Genomic DNA, 20311 nt, shown 5'->3' with positions numbered 1-20311 from the left:
CCCGCGCGACCCCCTCCCCTGTGAGAATTGCTAGCCGCGACTAAGTTCCGCACACACTCACTGTGCCTTGTAGCTGCTCACTGCATTTCAGCCTTGTGCCGCACAGGCTCATAATGTGTACCACAAACACACAACGCACTCACTGTTTACAGAGCGCCAATCTCACTGCACAGGACTCAGAGCCATAGTACACGAGTGCCAACAAAAAACACATGCTACACATTCACGCCTCACAGTGCAGAAAGCATACCTTGCTCATCATGCAACACGCAAGCCTCACTGTGCACAAGCTCACACTGTGAACCACAAGCACTCGAATACAACGCTCTCACTGTTTACAAGATGCAATCCAGTAGTGCACGCTGCACCAAGTACTACACACACACTCTACTCAACACCATCACGCCTCACAGTCACAGTGCAGAGAGCACACCGACCCTCGCACACAAGCCTCATTCACTATGCACAGCTCACCCTCCTCCCTTCGGCAGCCCTCACTACACTCCCCGTTGTTTACATCACACCCACTCCACACTCTCCAGCCAGCCGTGCGACGCACACTACTCACTGTTTACATGGCTCAGTGCGCACAGCACAAGCAGGCTACTGCCTCATTTTTTAGCCCGACCACCCACGCGGTTGCTTGCCACAAAAGTAAAGCTTTGTTATTAACTTGTTCTAGTTCCCGTCCCTAGGGCTGCGGATGCATGGCAAGGGATATGGCAATGCTGGTGCATGGCACGTCTTTGGTGTGTGTGCCGTGGGGGCTGTGCCTGGATGGGGCTGTGTCATGTGACGTGCCTTCACCAGCGTGGAGCTGTGCCTGGACGTGCCCGTGGGCAGCACTGACACCTGCCATTGTTAGCATGGAGCTGTGCATAATTGTGTCTTTGCCTTCCTTGCTTCTAAACCTTGTGCGACAGTGAGCTGTGCCACGTGCAGTGCTGTCATCCGTATCAGTAGTAGCCAGGAGCTGTAGTCCGATGTGTCTCGTGAGCAGAACTGACATCTCTGCCACTCTAAGGCATGGGGCCGGCCCTGGATAGGCACAAGTGCCTTAGCAGCATAGCGAAGTGCTTCGGCATGCACTGTGGCACTATGCTTACATGTGGCACATGTTGTCTTGCAGTGCAGTCTCGTGCATGCAGGTATGCCATGGAGCGTTAGCAGTTCTTATTTTGTGTAGGGTTGGTCGGAATTTGCGTAATCGCATTACGCAAATCTCCGCAAAACGGTAAAAAAATCTCCACGAACACGCAAAAATTCCGCAAAAACACGGAATTGCTTGTTTGCAATGTTTTTCCTGTTCCCAATGGCTGTTAGCGGGCTCAGGGGAAATATCTCCCGAACACGCATTTTGAGAACGCGAACAAGCAAAAACTTCGAGAAGTCGCGGAATGCAGATTTTTTGGGCAATTTCACGATCTCCGCGAAACGCGAAATTACTCAAATTCCGCATATTCTACGAACGGAACGGAATTTACCGCCCAGTCCTAATTTTGTGTTCATCGTGAAGAGGTTGGTAAGTTGTAGTGTTAAAAGCGATGTATGGCTATTACATCTTAGCAACAATCTCTTTGATTGGAGTTGTGGTCGAGTGAGTAAATTAATTGTTGGTTTTGGAGACAGAAGACTAGGGCTCTAGTTCTGTTCTTTTCTATTCACTAAACAGGGTGATCCAGTGCAAATTATTTTGATCCCATTTGTATTTTCTGTGAAACTGGGGTGCTTATAAGCAGTCTTTTGCTATAATTAGATTTATAATCTAGCAAGTAGCCTATTCGAGCCCGTATCTATGTTGAAAAACAAACCTTGCTTTAATTTTGGGAGAAATGAGTCTCAAATTTGCTTAAAAATGCACCATTTGTTAATTCATTTTTCAAAAAAATTTTGGGGGGAGAACCCCTCCCCCCCCCCCGACTCCTCCTTAGGTTGTTCGTGCTCACTCGCTACGCTCGTTAACCACAGGGTAGAGCGACAATTATTTTACGCCCCACTACTTTCAAATGTAACCATCCGCCATTGGTTCCTGACCTCTGTCCACCATTAAATTACTGCTTCAGCAAAAACCTCCTTAAAAGAAGAGAACAGTGAATTCGGTTTTCCATCTGTTGTATTTAAATAAATCAGATGTTATCATGTTACTATTACCTTTACATTGTATAAACAGCTCCAATATTCGTTTAACTTTTTGCAATTTAATTTAGTGCAATCTTTTTGTTTTCTTTGATTTAATGATTATTCTAAATTCTATTTCACTAAACAGCAGTAATGCCTAATCCTCTTATGGTTGAAACGTGTTTTTCCCGCCGTGTGGCTTTCTCAAGGAGTTAGTCTATGTTTAAGTGTCGCAAATAGAGTAAATCTTTCTTCTGAACGGTGTCCTTGACGGCAATATTTGCTACAACATAAGTCTGTGTTTCTTTGGGTTGTATAGTAATAGTCCAACTTGAAATGGTTCATAACAATGTAAAACTACGTACACCATGATAACATCTGTTTTATTTAAATTCAACACATGGCTGATGGAATATAATTTCAGTTACGAGAGCTACACTCGCTCCTCCCTTCTTTTAGTGTAATAGAATTCTGAGCAAAGCGCCAACGACCAGGAGGAACTTTCGCTACAGTAATTAACTGTTTCATTGTAAGATACTCATCAAACCACCCTTTTCTTGAACAACCTTCTGAATCGAACACCACTTATCTTTAAGAAAGAGTTACACCATAGGGTTAAGCCCCCCACTCCACGTTGAGAAAGACAATCAGTTGAGAGAGACATGCAGTTGAGAAAGACTAAGTTTGGGTAAGAAGCTTTCTCGAGAAAGTAAGTGTAAATACATATCAGCACTTGGAACTGGATATTGGGATCTGGTCAGCCAATCAGAACGCTTAATTTCCAGGCAATGATTAATAGAAGTCAGCTCAGGAAGCATTGTTTGGTTGCCAGATTTCTAACCTTGGATGAGAATAGTCTACTTTTCATCCAGATCAGGATCTGGACCCCTCTTCCACTCCACTTCCGGTTTTAAAATGTTTTTAAGTTGGTAGGGCTTACTCAGAAGAACCCAAGGCTCTGCACCTTGTCACTGCTCCTTAGGGATGATGCTTTAATGACTGTAGGTTGCTCTTTTCGACACTTCAATTGGATCATTTTTCAATTGCCAATGAGTTTGTATTCTTTATTTCTATTGATTGATCGACCTGAAAATGGCTGCGCTCAAAGGCAGTGGTTTGGCTGTGCAGTATATCTGCATGACGCTGCTCTGCGAGAAAGGTAATAGGTACTGGTATGCTAGTGCACAGTCACACATCTGGCTGTGTCACAGCTCCAATTCTTTTGTTTTTTGGGCAAAGTGACTTTGGGAGCAGGATGGATCTAATAGCCATATTGCCTCCATCTCAGAGCCAATACCAGTTGTTAGTTACCCATACCCTCATTATGGACTATTGACCATGAGTTGGGCTCATAATTGTAGGCATGCGTAATTAACAGCTGCTTAATAAATTATTAGCGAGTTAACTATCATCCATCTACTGCCACTGACCCAAGATTCACAGCTCTTCCTTAAAACCGAAAACAGGTTAAATGTCCGCACCAACCTGAATTCCTGCTTGTTTATCTTCTCAATCTCGTCCACTTTGAGTCCACACAGAAAGTGCCCAAGAGCCGTCAACTCGGGCAGCTCCAGGTCCGAGGTCACTATGCCATTTTGCCGAAGGATGCTCGCAGCTGCAGCCTTCATCTGTAAAGATACAATTGCATGAAGCAAGGATTGTCAATAAATAAAGAAAATACAATATTGTGTACTGACATGGTCTCACAAATAATGACCCGATTCATTACTGATAATCCTCATTACTCCAAGTCCAGGTCTTCTCTCTCGCCGCTTTTACTCTACGGCAGGGACTCCACTACCTCAGACAATCAAGCTCTTCCTCTAGGATCTCACACTCCGAGCTCTTTGGCAACAAATGGACCCCACACCCTCCTGTATTGTTTCTGTTTCTATGTAGGGACAGGTTATTAAAGTGCCTAACGTTTTCGTGCAAGTGTTTCCTTATACACAGCTCCAGTGAATGGTAGCGTAGCGCCGTAGGGTTTCTGGGGACCTACTTGCTCTGTTGTCGATGGTGTAGGGTTGCTGTTGTGTACTCAGTGGATTTTGCATTTCAGAAAACCTGCTGCAGTGGGCACACTCGCTGTCCTCACCCTCCTTTTCGAGATTTGTGGGCTTGCGTTGAGCACATTAGGAGGTACTGTTAGTACACGCATACCAAGCCACCATTCTAGAGATTGAAGCAGGGGGTCAGTGGCAGCAACGTCCTAGCCTTGTGCTGCACCTACATTACAATCCTGGTGGCATACACATTTACACTTTGCAATGCTTTTTCCATTTCATGCCCCAGGCTTTTCTCTTTTCAGGGCCTTCTGCTCCCACACTTAACTAAATGTCTTTAAATATCTAAAAATGCAGGGTTTGCCAGCTTACGTGGGAAACTCATAATGAGGCACATAACCTTAGTACCACTAGCGGTGCCAGGAAAAAGGAAAAACAGCTGGAAAACCATGTACATCTGCTAGGGAGCCTCATGTGGTTACATGACAGGTGTAAACGTAGCCCATTTTGGTTGTAGAGGTAGAGTCGGACCCATTGTATTCAACAGACAATCGACAGCATTCACAACTAGGGTCAAGATGTAATGCTATACCTGTCGCAGATGTTGCAAATAGTGCACAGACAGTTTGTAAACAGTGTTGATTTTGGGAAGCGACCTATGTACTAGTAGTAGGTTGTTCCACAAAATGAGACGTCATAACTAGCCTAATAAAATGTTAAATAGTCAGGTTGCAATTTGTAACTCCACGTGATTGTTTGCAAACACAGAGATGGTGCCTGCAAGTGATAATAGACCACCATCTCTGTGTTTGCATAAAAATATACAACAAAGGAACGAGTGTTGCGTTAAAAACCGTTTCTGTTTTGGAAACCATAAGGGATCAGGCAGCCAACACGTTTTCCTTTGGGAATCAGTAACCACCTCCTTTGAGGTATTGGTAACTCATCAATGGTTTGGGACTAGAATTGCTGAAACATTGCATACTAAACCGCAAATTGGATGGACCACCACTTTTATGCCCCTTCCAAATGGCAATTCTTATGGACCACAAAACCCATTTTAGAAAACATTTTAGACTCCGAGCAACAGTTGGGAAAGCGTTGGACTGCAGAAGGGGTAAAATTTACTATTCCCACTCCAGTTGGTGCAATAGTAGGGAAAGCGCTGGCCTACGGAGGGGTAAAAATTACTTTCCCACCTCTATCTGTGCAACAGTAGGGAAAGCATCGGACTGAGGAGGGGTAACATTCGCTATTCCCATTCCAGTCTGTGCAGCACCAGGGAAAGTTTTGGACTGAAGAGGGGTAAAATGTACTATTTCCACTGCAGTTGGTGTGTAGTGTTCAACCGATCCGCAAGGGGCACTGATTCTTGCAAAATATCATTGCTCTCTTTTTCGGAGTTCGTTGCAATCAGTCGAGCATCGCTGAATGGTAAGAACCGTGGAACGACTTCAGTTTCAGAGTCTACAAGTCCCTCCTGGACCCACTTATCGTAAGGTAAGGGCAAAGGTGCCCGCTTAGTATGTACTGCGTGGATCCAGTTTCGCTTGCCTCGCACTCGGACCGCAGATCGTGTCGACAGGAGCACTTGAAAGGGTCCCGTCCAACGGGGCTGTTCGTTCTTGATCCGCTGGAAATTGCGCACAAAGACCCACGAGCCAGGTTCAATAGAATGGCCTGGATCCTCTGAAGCTTGTGGAAGGCTGTCATGCACCTGTTGGCGTGAAACACTCATTTCAGTTGTCAGTTCACGCAAGTAATCAAGCAACACGGGGTACTCGAGGACGCTAAACTTCGTTGGTCTTGGTACGCCCCAAATATTCGCCAGGCGACCAAACACAACCTCATACGGACTCAAACCCATTCGTGAATGCACAGTCATTCTTGTAGACAGAAGTGCTAATGGCAAGGCATCTGGCCATTGCAAACCAGTGCTCGCTTGGATTTTGGCCAATTTTAATTTAAGAGTACCATTATAGCACTCGACTAAACTAGCTGATTGGGGGTGATTTGCAGCGTGGAATTTCTGCCTGGTTCCTAGACCCTCACACACTCTCTTCATAACTTGACCCACAAATTCACTCCCATTGTCACTCCAGATAATTCTTGGCATTCCAAATCTCGGGAAAATTTTCTTTATCAAAACTTTCGCTGTGTACAAGGCAGTATTATCCTTAAGGGGGTAAGCTTCTACCCATCTAGAAAAAGAGCAAACAACCACCAAAACATATTTTAAGTTGTTGCATCTCTCCATATGGATAAAATCTAGCTGCAAAGCCTCGAACGGATACGTAGGAGGAGCAAAATGACCAGCTGGTGTTGGAGTTCCCTTACCAGGATTATGCATCAAACACACCATACAGTTCTTAACCAAATTCTCTGCACATTTGGGAATCCCCACATTCTGCCAAACCGGAGCCAACAACTTACAAATCCCTTTCACGCTAATATGTGCCATTCCATGAGCCATTGTAACAACTGGAAGCACATATGCGTTAGGCAACAATCATCTCTGATGTTCTGACAAATCAGTCCAACAACCATTCAAATCCAATCTACCCTTGCTTTCTCTCCAATTATTCAACTCTTTCTCTGTAGCTTCATCTTGAATGGATTTCACACTCTCGATCGTATCTTCACACATACTCTTCTCTGGAACCCATCTCGCCGGACCCGCAACATACATTCGACTCATCACATTTCTCGCATTTTCTTTCGCAACTTCATCCGCAAACGCATTTCCACGACCAACATCATCCGTAACCTTTTTATGGGCACTGCATTTCACGATCGCTACTTGTAGTGGTAATGTAAGAGATTCAAGAAGTTCATTCACCAATTGTCTATGCTGGATCTTAGCACCATGCGAAGTCAGGAACCCACGTTCTTTCCACAATCGTCCAAAACTATGAGCCACACCAAATGCATACTGGCTGTCCGTGTACACATTCACTCGTTTTCCTTTCGCCAACACACACGCTCTTGTAAGTGCAATCAACTCTGCTGCTTGTGCTGAATTATGTGGGATACGTGCAGCTTCAACAATCGTATGTAAAGTCGTCACAGCATATGCTGCAGTCGTATCACCATTCGGCAACTTGAAGCACGAACCATCAACCCACAAAGTACCATCACATTCTGGAAGAGGAGTGTCCCTAAGATACACTCTCCCTTTCGTCTCTTCTTCAGTTCTCAGAAAACAATCATGCTGTTCTTCACTATCATCATCTGTCTCAAGTGAAATCGGCAACAATGTGGCTGGGTTTAAGGTATTGCACCTCTTTATGTGCACATGACTCGCTAACAGTGTCAGTTCATACCCTGACAACCGAGCACTAGTTAAGTGCTGTGTCTTCGTACGATTCAACAAGGTATCCACTGCATGTGGAACCATGACAATTAATGTATTGTCCATAACCAAACCAGCAGACTGTCGAATTGAAACAGCCGCTGCCGCCGTAGCTCTCAAGCAACTCGGCAACGCTCTAGCTACAGGATCTAAAGTCGACGAAAAGTACGCACATGGGCGTTGCTTATCGCCAAACTGCTGAGTCAAAACCGACAATGCACATCCCTCTCTCTCGTGAACATACAATGTGAAAGGCTTACTGTAATCGGGAGTACCCAAAACAGGAGCCGAACACAACGCATTGCGTAATTCAGAAAAGCTCTCTTGACATTCATCAGTCCAAGGAATAGGATTTGGAGTATCCTTAACAGTAAGAGCTATCAAAGGCTTCACTAGCAAAGAAAAATTAGGAATCCACTGTCTACAGTACGACGTAATACCCAAAAACGCACGTACTTCTCTCTGTGTCGTAGGCACACTCATTTTTGCAATAGCTTGAATTCTTTCTGGGGTCAGTTTCCTTCCCTCCTTCGATAAGAGGTGACCTAAGTAGGTTACTTCTTGTCGACAAAATTGCAACTTTGAGAGAGAAACTTTGTGATGACAATCAGACAAATGACGTAATAACGACAAAGTGGCTTCCCTGCAAATCTCCATAGTATCAGCGGAAACTAGCAAATCATCGACATACTGAATAAGGGCCGCACCATCAGGTAAAACCAATAGATCAAGTTGTGTCTTCAAAGCTTGACTATAGATCTATGGACTCTCACAATAGCCTTGAGGAGCGCCCTTAAAGTGGAAACTGCGACCTCCTAAAGAGAATCCAAAGATGTCCCTACTCTCCGTGGCAATCGGGATGCTGAAGAAAGCATTCTTCAAGTCAATCACCGAAAACCAAGTGTCAGAAGCCGGGATCAGAGTCAACAATGCAGTAATGTCAGGCACAACAGGAAATTGTGGAACAACAATCTTGTTCACTTCGCGAAGATCGATGACAAATCTATATACAGGAGGCTGTGAAGGATCAGTTCTCTTCAAAACAGGCAAAACAGGACTATTGCCCACATTACTTCGCGTTTCCTCAATGACACCCTTTTCGATCAGATCATAAATAATCGCTAAAAGTGCACGCTCACCATCACTCGAGATACGATATTGTGGAATGCGCGGTAACTTAGCATTCGCCTTCAGTGTCACAACATATGGGGGAATGTCTAGTAGACCTATATCATTTAGACCAGAAGCCCACAGGGAATCCGGTAACAGAGACAATTCAGATGGAAGACTATCTTTTAACACGTACATCGGAGAGATCACACTCTCACCCAAAATTAGATGTACTCCTGACGGAGAACAATACAATGTTGCATACAATCTCTTCAACAAATCCAATCCCAACACATTCTCATTACAACCTGTAGTCAAAAGAAGGGGTGCTTCAAACTTATGAGGACCAATTGAAAGAGACAATGGAGCAGAAATCGGATTCGTAACGGGGGCGCCAGAAAAACCTACAGAAACATTATCAAAGCCAGACAAAGGTGCGCCAGGGAGTTTAGAATGCATAATAGGACTCTTTGTAGCACCAGTATCTAGCAGAAAATGCTCTGACACACCTGATGCAATCACTTCAACATAAGGTCCACTCTGATCTACTGGAACTGAAACAACTCCCTCTCTTTGTCCATGGCTGTCCTAACAATCATTACCGTTTGCTTCGTCACCTTCAACATAATAATCATCTACATAGTACTGTGCTGTCCTACCAGATGAACTCTGCTGTTGATCAAAACTATTCATCGAATTCTGCAGAGGCAAAGGACGTACATTCTGTCCGCGACCTCTACCTCTAGGCGCTTGTTGAGCACCTCTACCTCTTACACCAGAAGCACCATTCGTTCGTTGTAACAAGACCGGACAACTATTCTTGTAGTGACCCTCTTCTTTGCAATACGCACACTAATTAGGCCCATACGGAAAACGCTGTTGAGAAGACTCGTTCATCTGCGAGTTTCTCGAACACTGCTGAGGTTGCTGATAATCACGCTGACTATTAACGCGGGGTGGATAAGCTTGTAGAAGAACTTTAGTCTTCAATTCCTTAGTCTTCTTATCCGCTTTCTCTAACTCATCTTTACGTCTATTTTCATAGTGCTGAGCCGGAGCTAAAATCTGCGCCGACGTAGAAACAGGCCAAGCACTCTCAGAATCCTTCAACTTAGTGCACAACTCGGGAAGTAGATTATACACAAACTTGTCAACGAATAATCTCTGGCCACCCTCGGTAGCCATATCCTGACCACTATGATCAACAAAAGTTTCTTCGAAACACGTGAAGAAATCAGACACAGTCTCATCTTTCTTCTGCTTACATGCAGACAACTTGTCCCAATTAACACGCACTTCGGGCATCAAAGTCTTCATAAAATTAATTATCCTACCAGGAAGTTCTGTAATAAGATCTTCAGGCTTAGCACCTCCAACTTGTCTGTCATTCGCAGCAACATGATTAACCCACGTATCACCCAATTCATTATCATGATCCGTATGTCGAATGACATTCCAGATGGGCTGTGGAACAACATTCCCAAACAACATGTCTATGTCCGCTAAATTCATAACGCACGAACTCACAGTTTGAGTGAGCTCTTTATAATATCCCGCAGGATTTTTCCGTGGATCAGGTAAAGTCTGCTTAAGTGCTAGGACTTCAGCACGCTTCCAAGGAACATGTACCCACACTCGCTGAAAGTGCGCAGCAACATTACCATCAGTAGGTCTCCAAACTGGAGGAACCTCTCGCATCGGATACTGACGCGCTTGTCTCCTAACTGACGAATCAGGCTCGAACAGCCGCTCAGAAGGAGCATTATTACGAAACGACAATAACGTCGACACCGCTCTCTCGATGTCGAGGAGACTCACAATCGTCCCTTTCGCAAACTCGGAACGCACTCGACACAATTCTTCAGGAGCTTTATCCACTTCGCCCATCCATTGTTCATGGAGGAACACACACATCATCTCGAAAACATACAGTTGCTTTGGTGCTTTCCATTGCTGAAAAACATCCATAATACCCTCAAGATCGTGTTGGGATGTATACGTAACCCATCTACGTGCCATGTGATCCAAAACCACACGTTCATCCACATCAGGCAATTGACTACGTGATTGTCTATGCTCGCTCACAGGAGACATACCCAATTGTCCCAACCAAGGAGTCAGAAAACCAGAAAAGGCAGCAGTCATTCGCTGCCTAGTAGAAGGAGAAGATGGAAGAATAAGGGAAGACGGAACAACACTAGAAGAATCCAAAGTCGGAGCTGAAGAAGCATTAAGAACAGACGTAGAAGTAGCAGACAAAGGAGCAGGCAAAGTTGGCGGCCCCTGAGGAGGCTGCGCCAAAGGAACAGTAGCCAACGGAGGAGGAGCTGGCTGTGGAGGAACTACAAGAGGCATAATAACCGGAGGTTGTACAGCCACCACTGGTGGCGGTGGTGCCATAGCATTCTGTGCATAGGGTGGTGGCGAACTTAACAGATGTGACATTAAAGGATCTTTCGCAAGATCTTTCTCGTCTTTCTGCTCTTTAGGCGGCAAGACTGGGTAGCATCTATCTACCGCTAACTTCCTCACTCTAAGCATCTGTTCACTTTCTTGCTCTTCCTCATTATCCCTGTCACAATAGCAGCTTGTACCATTGACATACCTCGTTCTCGCTTATTCTTCTTCGCTAATTTCATTTCTTTCTGTTTGGCTTCTTTGCACCATATGCGGTGGCCTTCCAGAATTTTCACACAAAGCTTCTCACGAACCTCTGGCTTGGACCGGTACCGCTGAAGTCGCCCGCGTTGGGCGCCAACTGAAGGACCGGGTTTTAGAACCCAGCGGCGTCAGGGAGAATGCCTGATACCTTCGAGTTCCCCTGTCTTGGCAAACAGAGACACAGGACACTTCTTGATGACGTCAAAGACCAAAGTTTATTGGCTGCAACCAGGAACAGAGATCTACGAAGCACACACGGGTGGTTCGCCAGAGACTGCACAAATTCAATGAGCGGAGCATGGTCTTTTATGCCAAAAATCAAGCCTCAGGCAACATTTCAAATTAGCATTAGGTGCATACAAACTGACCAATGACAGTGTAACATTTTGAAGGTAGCGTATAACGACAATCTCAGACAATCCCATCTTCCGTTGTCCAGCCCACCAGAAATGACCAAGCAAATTCCAAGTTTCCTGTTCGATCGGGCCAGACAAACCCATCATAAAACCTTCAACCCAAATCAATGATTATGTCGTAAAGGAAAGGCAGAAACAGATTGGAAGTGAGATAGAAAGGTGGGAGCAGTGTACCATAAACTCGGGCATGTCCTGCTCTTTGATCTTTATCAGACCAGCTGCTGAACAAGGAACTGGCTCAGCGAGGTCGGCCTCGGGCAAGGAGTCAGTTCGGGCACGTCACTCAAAAGTCAGCTAAGGCATACGTGTCTCAAGGACTCGTTCGGCCACAGTCATCGGGCCTATGTGAGGGCAACCATACAAAATGGCTGCCGTACACAAAATGGAACCCGGAGGTTCAAACTAAATCCTTGAATACGGAGTGTTCTCCTATATCGATTCATACGAAAACACTCAGACACGCTACACTCGCCATTTGCGGTCTGCTGACACCAAAATCGTCCGTTTCCGACGACCTTTATTTAACGGGTTCGGAACCGTCGAACCTCAATCGCAAACCACGGAACTACAGGTGCCACAATATGGAAAGCGTTGGTTTAAGGATGGGTAAAAATGACTATTCCCACCCAAGTCTATTCCCACCCAAGTCTATTCATTTTAATTTACCGTCCTCCGGGAAACAGCAGTGTTTGGGCTGCGAATTTGGTTAATTTCATTTCGCCTTACTTTGTGAATGCCCAAAACTTGACTATACTGGGGGATTTAAATCTCCATTTGGAGGACAAATCTAATAGCATAGCTGTCAACCTGTTGGAGGACTTTAATACTCTGAATATGTCCCTGCGAAATGAGGGCCCCACTCATAAAGCTGGGCATCTGTTAGACCCCATTATTTCCAATATACAGGAGCTAAAATGGTTGAAAACAGACCCTATTTGTTGGTCGGACCATTTTTTAACGCTTTTTAGTATTACTCTTAAACAATTTAAATCGCCAGGCTCTGCTCGCCCCCCAATTTTTATGAGAAATTGGAAAAAGTTAGATCTAAATGAGTTACAGAACGCATTACAGGTATCCCTCCCTGTCTTGGGTGCTGATATGGAAAGAAATGCGCTGGAAGCCCACACTTGGTTGGAGAGAGCAGTTGACATCTGTCTGCCCGCTACCAGATGTAGAGGGAATGTCCATCGTCCCCCGGCCCCCTGGTATACGGAAGAACTGAAACTAGAAAAAACCAAGTGTAAGGGACTTGAGAGGAAATGGCGCAAACATTATGATCCTCTAAAAAAGGAAGCATATCGTAAGGCCAGAAATCTCTATCACACGGCCTGTACTAGAGCCAAAGCATCCTATGTAACAGAGACCATCAATACTGCAGCCAATAAAGCACAGACCCTTTTTAACACAGTTAAAGAATTAGCCGGAGCAAACTCTATGGCAGCTGCACGTCCCCTTACCCCTCAAAAATGTCAAGATCTTGCCACGTATTTTGTGGAAAAGATCGAGACTATTCTTGCCAACATTAATTCTCCGGTGAGGGATGACAGGGAAGTTTCTCCCCTAGAAAGCCTATCAGGAAATCGGCTTGACTCCTGGCCACCCATCTCCTTGGACACCCTGAAATCCTTAGCCACTTCTATTAAATCGGGCTCTCCATGCGACCCTCTCCCAATCAACATTCTGAGCCAATTGGACGATGGTGCTTTGGGGATTATTGCCGAGACACTAAATGCCTCCATTCATCTGGCAATCGTCCCAGCGTCCTGGAAACACGCCATGGTCAGCCTTCTGTTGAAAAAGCCGTCAGCTGATCCAGAGGTGCTGGCCAACTATTGCCCGATATCCCTGCTGCCAGCGTTCTCAAAAATCTTGGAGAAGCACATCCTTGGTGTACTTTCAACATACACGGAGAATAACAACCTACTCCATTTTTCCCAGTCGTGTTTTAGGGCAGGCCACTCTACCGAATCTGCCCTCCTGGGAGTCACGGAGAAGATCAGGGGACTTTTGGACGACGGGCAAACGGTTGCTCTTGTTCTGCTTGATCTAAGCGCAGCCTTTGACACCATCTCACACAACAGACTGCTTGTCAGGCTGAGTGAGGATGGTGTCGGAGGGACAGCGCTGGACTGGATTAGATCTTACTTGAGCAACCGGACGTTTCAGATCTCGTCCTCACATGCCCAGTCGCACATTTTTCTGTCACCCCACGGCGTGCCTCAGGGCTCAATTTTGAGCCCGCTGTTTTTTAACCTGTATCTCCGCCCCCTCGCCGATCTGGCAGAGTGGATAGGTCTAGAATTTATGACCTATGCGGATGATTCGCAGATTATTTTTTCCCTTACCAACTCAGAGTCTTCATCCCCCTCTGTGCTGAAACTGGGCCTTCAGGAAATCTTCAGCTGGATGTCAACGAACCAGCTGAAGCTCAACGGGGAGAAGACGGAGATTCTTCTCCTGGGGAAAAATAGAGATCTGTGGCAGGACATCCATTGGCCGCCATCTCTGGGTGCCTTCCCCACCCCGGCTACCCAGGCTAGAAATTTGGGGGTGTGCATCGATGATTCATTATCGATGAAACAGCAGGCTAATAAAGTGGCTGGTATTTGCTTCGCGATCCTTAAATGGCTGCGGAAGATTATCTGGATGCTGCCTGTGGATACCCAGAAGACCGTAGTCAATGCACTAATTACATCTAGGCTTGACTACGGTAACATCTTATACCTGGGTTCCAATCTAGCCGTGACCAGGAGACTGCAGCTGGTCCAGAACTCCGCAGCCAGGTTGCTGTGTAAGATTCCTAGGACAGCAAGGATCTCGAAGCACCTGAGGGACCTGCATTGGCTGAGGGTAGAGAACCGAGTTCGGTTCAAAGCCTTGACATACATGTTCAAGATCAGGGCAGGGACCGCACAAAAATACCTGCAAAAATTGGTTAGGCCCCATGTTCCCGCACGCAATCTCCGTTCTTTAAATGGAGCAAATTTCGTGGTTCCCAGGTTCAAACTGGCCCGAGTGGGGGGAAAATCTTTCTCCCATCTGGGACCAGTTCTTTGGAACTCCCTCCCTTTAGCCTTACGGAAGGAGGATAATTTTGCCAGTTTTAAGAAAAACCTTAAAACTTGGCTTTTTAATAAATAATTGTGGTCCTTGACAGTTGCTGCCCTCTGTGTTTTGACCTCTTAGCCCTGGCGCCGGGAAACCCTTTGTGGGTATCTGTGCGCATTACAAATGCAAAAAATAAATAATAATAAATAAATAAGTGTTGGACTCAGGAGGGACTTCAAACACAGCCATATTTTAAAACACTGTATTAATTGAACAAAAATATAAAATTCATAATATAAAAATGATGTATATATACATATATATATGTCTATATATATATATATATATATAAATATATGTATATATTTATATATATATATTTGAAAAAACTATTTACATAATTATGCATTTAAAAAAATAAATATTATAACAAAATGTTATTCATTTATTCTTTAAGTACATTCCTACAATATACTTCTACATACCTAGCTGTCCACAATTAAATTATAATTAAAATAAAAAAGAGTACCACAATTAACATATTAAGTAATAAATACAATTATTACTTTCCACCCTATCCCCTAAAAACACACGAATCCACACCTAATATCTGATTTAAAAAATATATGTATTAAACAATTTAAATAATTATGAATCAATTACATATTATAATTAAAATGTAATAACTAATTGGTATTTAATATTTACTCAATGAACTGCCCACCTTATACCCCTACAAACACAAGTCACACCTAAAATATAACTACAAATTAATTATTAATACTTTATTACTTAATTAACTTCCCACCCTATACCCTACAAATGCAACAGCCGGCACCTAACATATATCTTAAAAGATATCATTTTTACACAATTTGCAAACTTAATTATCAATTAAATATTGATTAATAAATTAATAATTAGTTGATTAACTTCCTACCCTGTACCCCTACAAAACCCAACAACCCACACTAGAATATAATTTAAAAAATATAATAATTACACAATTTACATAATTAATTATCACTTAAATATTTATTATTAATTGAAAATTATCAATTCATTATACTTAATTAACTTCCCACCAAGTATCCCTGCCAACCTAATAACCCACTACAACACTATAAATTACTACTAATGATTAAATTAAAATTATAAATAACTGAAAATTACAATATATAAAAACATTAACAGCAATTATACAAGCAATATATAACATACACACTTAAAATATTAATTAAAACACATAAAGAGAATTCAAAAATGATATTTACAACTATTTTATTAAAAATAACTATGTTATTAAAAATGGCAATAACAACACAGATGTTTTTGAAAACAATATTACTTATCTTTAAAAAATCGATGTTTGTCAACTAACTTTCTGCATCACGATATCTGTGTTGCGATACTAAAAACTCGATATTAATGTAGCTCAATATTTCATACTCAATATTTTGTCCGAATACCATTTTCGTCCTGGTTCATATAGACATGCAACCACCTTCTATACTAGTCCAAACAGTGCCTAGAGCAATAGTTAAGAAGTCTAGAGTCGAAGTGTTTACATTCCAGAATGGCACCTTACTAGGCGAATTATGTAGAATGGTTTCAGCCCACTACCTACTGGTCTTCTTGTATATGCTCCAATACAAATTATCATTAGAGGAGTTTTCACTCGCTGCCTCAGCATAGAGGCCAGCGATTGAATGAGCAGAGTTTGAACCCTCCAGTGAACAGAAACAGTGTAAAAAAAATTGTACCCGGGGATGATGTCTCTGATTTCAACAGTACATGACTCTTTCAGAAACACTTAAGCGGCGCCCATCCAAAACACAAGCATGTCTAAGTAAAGTAATAGTGCAGCACCCAAGACCTCCTCTGAAGTCTCGGAAAGTTTCTCCCAGTATGACCGGTGGCAGCAGACTCGCTGGACATGGTTATCAACCTTCGGTTGGAGAATGGCTACAGTTACTCATTTGTTTGTTTTGTTGATTTGTGGTTCTTACCGGATGTATCTGTGTTCAGACGTGCAGGGTACGTGACCGAGCAGGCGGCACTGCCAGTCTTTGCACAGGTGGCTGTGGTAAGGGGGAGGTTTCAAGGGCAACAGAGGATGCCTCAAATCCCTTGAGGAATGGAAAGTGTGTAATGTATGGCTTGATGAGCAGACTTGCCAGCAACAAGGTCAGCAGTAAGGACCCAATTGAGCTCCTAATAGCTGTTATTTATAGCACTTACAAACGGTAAAACGAGCGGTATGAAGTCCTAGATATAAACCCTTTATGATTCCTGTTATTTTATAACACTTTAAGAGTTTTGCAGAAGGTGCCATTGAACGGTCTCAGTCGTTGCAGGTAAAAAATGTTTTACTTTTAAAGAACTTTATTTATAAAGTTTCCACACCAAAACTGAGCGGTGATACACAGAATCCTTCGAGACAATTGGCATTGACTTATTTCCATTGTATACATTTGAGTCCTGAACACATTGCACAGTTAAATATACTCTCCACTTTACTGACACAGCAGTAAAAACCAGCGCCAGACCTACAATCAGACTCACCATCCTGCTCACTGTCAGTCCCCGTTGGATTCAACGAGTCCCTGCATAGCTCTCTCCAGAGCGCAATATCCTCCTCTAGCTTGTCATCCTCGCGACAGGCTTTCGTATGCAGTTCCTCCGCCAGGGACCACTCTCCCACACCCCTCATCCAATTTTCAAATGATGTAGCCCGCTCACCCATCCAGCAAATGCCCATCTTCCGTTTAGCCAACACCAACGCTAGCTGCAGTAACTTATTAGGCATTTTCCTTTTTTTTTGCGCTGAGGTACCAGCCCAGGAGGCACTGTTCAGGCGTAGCCTTGAGGGAGATTCCCACCCCTTCACAGACCCATGTCACCACAGCAAGCCAATACTGATAAACGTCTGGGAATTCCCATGCCAGGTACATGAACCCTGAGTGGGCTCTGTGACATCTATGGCATTCATGTGACCAGGTGGCATCTCTACGTTGGAGCCTCGCCGAGGTCATATACACCAGCTGCAGAAAATGATAGTGCAGTAGCTTCAGTCGGGCATTGCAAGGCACCGTACGCGTCAGCGTACATACCCTCACCCAATCCTTCTCTGGCAACGGCACCTGCAGATCCTTATTCCAAGCATCCTATGCATCCTATGCCCTATGGGCTAGAGACCCCGAATCCACCCGCATGGCCTTTTACAACCCGCCCGCCGCCACGCGTTAGCAATATGTCTAGAGTCTCAGAGGTCCGGGGCATGTCTGGGTAGGTGGGCCACATAACCGTGGCCAGTTTTATCAGGCCTGTGTATTGAAGGTATTGCCCCTGACACAAGTCAAACCCTTGAATGAAATAAAACAACCTAGGCACTATGGTGTTGCAAATTGTCAAACTAGGAAATAACCAAGAGGTGGGACTACGCAGGATCAGTTTCTAACATTTAATAATATACATATTAAAAACGGACAAGGCTTTAGACAGAATAATCTGAATTAAAACTTTGAAAAAATGCATCATAATACATAAAAAATTCCCAGAACTACTCATTTTCACCTAAGAGCTTGAGGCCTGCACTTCTAAATAGAATCATCGGTATTCATACTAACTCTACATCACGTTCTAGAATTGAATATATTGTGGCTCCTCCAGAAGAAGGCGCTGGTCGCCGAAACGCGCGTCGAGAAAAATACATTAATTTTGCTACTTTTTATATTTGTGATTTTTGTGAGAAACTTATAATTGTGATATTTATGATAGTGTTTTGCTAATTGATTTATTTTAAGTTTGAATTTTTATGTATTATGATGCATTTTTTCAAAGTTTTAATTTAGATTATTCTGTCTAAAGCCTTGTCCGTTTTTAATATGTATATTATTAAATGTTAGAAACTGATCCTGTGTAGTCCCACCTCTTTGTTATTTCCTAGTTTGACAATTTGCAACACCATAGTGCCTAGGTTGTTTTATTTCATTCATTTTTCCCTGACCTAGGACTGGTATTCATTCCTTCAGGGGGTCCTTGATAATTACTCATATACAAGTCAAACCCTTCGCATGCCCACTCAAAGGTAAGAAAGGTGTCATTCACATATAAATCGGCCATAACCGTGCAGCCACCTTCCCTCAAAGCCTGAAAGGACATGCTCCCCTCCATCTTTCGCACTGGAGCTAACTGCCAATGGGCAACTTCTGATGAAAAGGAGCCCACCACAATACCCTCACCAAAGCTTTCTGCCACAGGATGGCCATTTGCCTAACCGCATATGGTAGTTCCACACTCGGCCCAGCACCCTCCATCAAAATCACAGGGAGATCCCCTGGATGCACTCGGACGTCAAGTAAATGCTTTTCCCAGTTATCACCCTCATCCAACCACTGCACTGTGTGCTGGAGGTGCGCCGCATAGTAGTAAAAATCAAACCACAGGCCCTCCTCCATATACCTCTTCAAAAGCACCTGCAGCGCTACTCTGCAGCGGCTCCCCGCACAAAATAGGGTCTCCAGTAGGCAGTTCAGCTGTCGAAACACCTTCGTAGGAATTGAGCCCAATGCATTCTGCAGGACATACATACATCTCGGCAGCATCACCATTTTTGCCACAGCCATTTTACCCATTAGGCACAGTGGGAGAATATTTCAAAAGTTCACGGAGCGCCTCAGTGACTCAACTGCCTTGGTTATATTCAGCTGAAGTAACTTAGCGTCCCCGTGTGCCACCTGCACCACCAGGTATCTAAAGTGGCCTGTCTCCCATTTCACACACAATCTAGGCAGCTCCTCAGCCCCACACTCTCTCAGTTCTGCCAGAGGGAACGCCAAAAACTTAGCCTGTTGATGCGTAATCCAGAACAAACCGTAATTTGATCCATCATCCGCAATAAGTTCGGTATAGCCTCACAAGGGGACGTGACATAAAACAGTGCATCATCTGCATACCACGAGATGAGGTGGATAACATTCCCAGATTGTATGCCCCAGCGACCCAAATCCTGCCTTTCCCATACCCCATAGGCTCAATGGTCAAAGCAAACAGCAACAGCGACAGTGGGCATCCCTGCCGCGTGCCACGCCCCAACAACCCCTGCACCGACCTGGATTGGCCCAACTGCACACGCACCGCAGACTTCGTATATAATATTTTGACCCACCTACAAAAGCGTGGACCAATCCCCAATCTTTCGAGAATCTCCAACAGATATCCCCAGTCCACCGTGTCAAACGCTTTCACGAGATCAATAGAGACCAGCGCCATCTCCTCAGGGGCCATCTGAGTCTCGTGCAGTACATGCACCAACCGTCGTATGATCATGGATGTACTACGGCCCGGGATAAAACCACACTGGTCTTCCTGAACTAGGTAGCCCTGTGCAGTCCCAGCCATTTAGCCAGAACTGTGCATAGAATTTAAACATCTGTGTTATTCATCGTCAATGGGCGATTTGACCACAGATCCAGAGTATCCCCACCAGCTTCAGAATCATGCAAATCTCGCCCTTGCGCATCGTAGGAGGCAAGACTCCATTATCCAAGGAGTCATTAAAGGTCTGCAACAATGGTGGGACTAACTTTGCCGAATATGCT

General features: G+C 44.2%; 1 protein-coding gene across 1 annotated transcript in view; it reads right to left on the bottom strand.

The window, feature by feature from the left end:
- Positions 1-20311, bottom strand: part of STRC (stereocilin) — a 446062-nt gene that overhangs the window by 39012 nt on the left and 386739 nt on the right. Inside the window, exon 26 of the mRNA XM_086957009.1 lies at positions 3604-3746. Within this exon, the coding sequence (XP_086813135.1) occupies positions 3604-3746 (143 nt within the window). The remainder of the gene's footprint in view (positions 1-3603; positions 3747-20311) is intronic.

The sequence above is a fragment of the Lissotriton vulgaris genome, chromosome 2_1, assembly GCF_964263255.1.
Source record: "Lissotriton vulgaris chromosome 2_1, aLisVul1.2, whole genome shotgun sequence".
Lineage (NCBI taxonomy): Eukaryota > Metazoa > Chordata > Amphibia > Caudata > Salamandridae > Lissotriton > Lissotriton vulgaris.
This window is presented reverse-complemented; position numbering and strand designations above follow the sequence as displayed.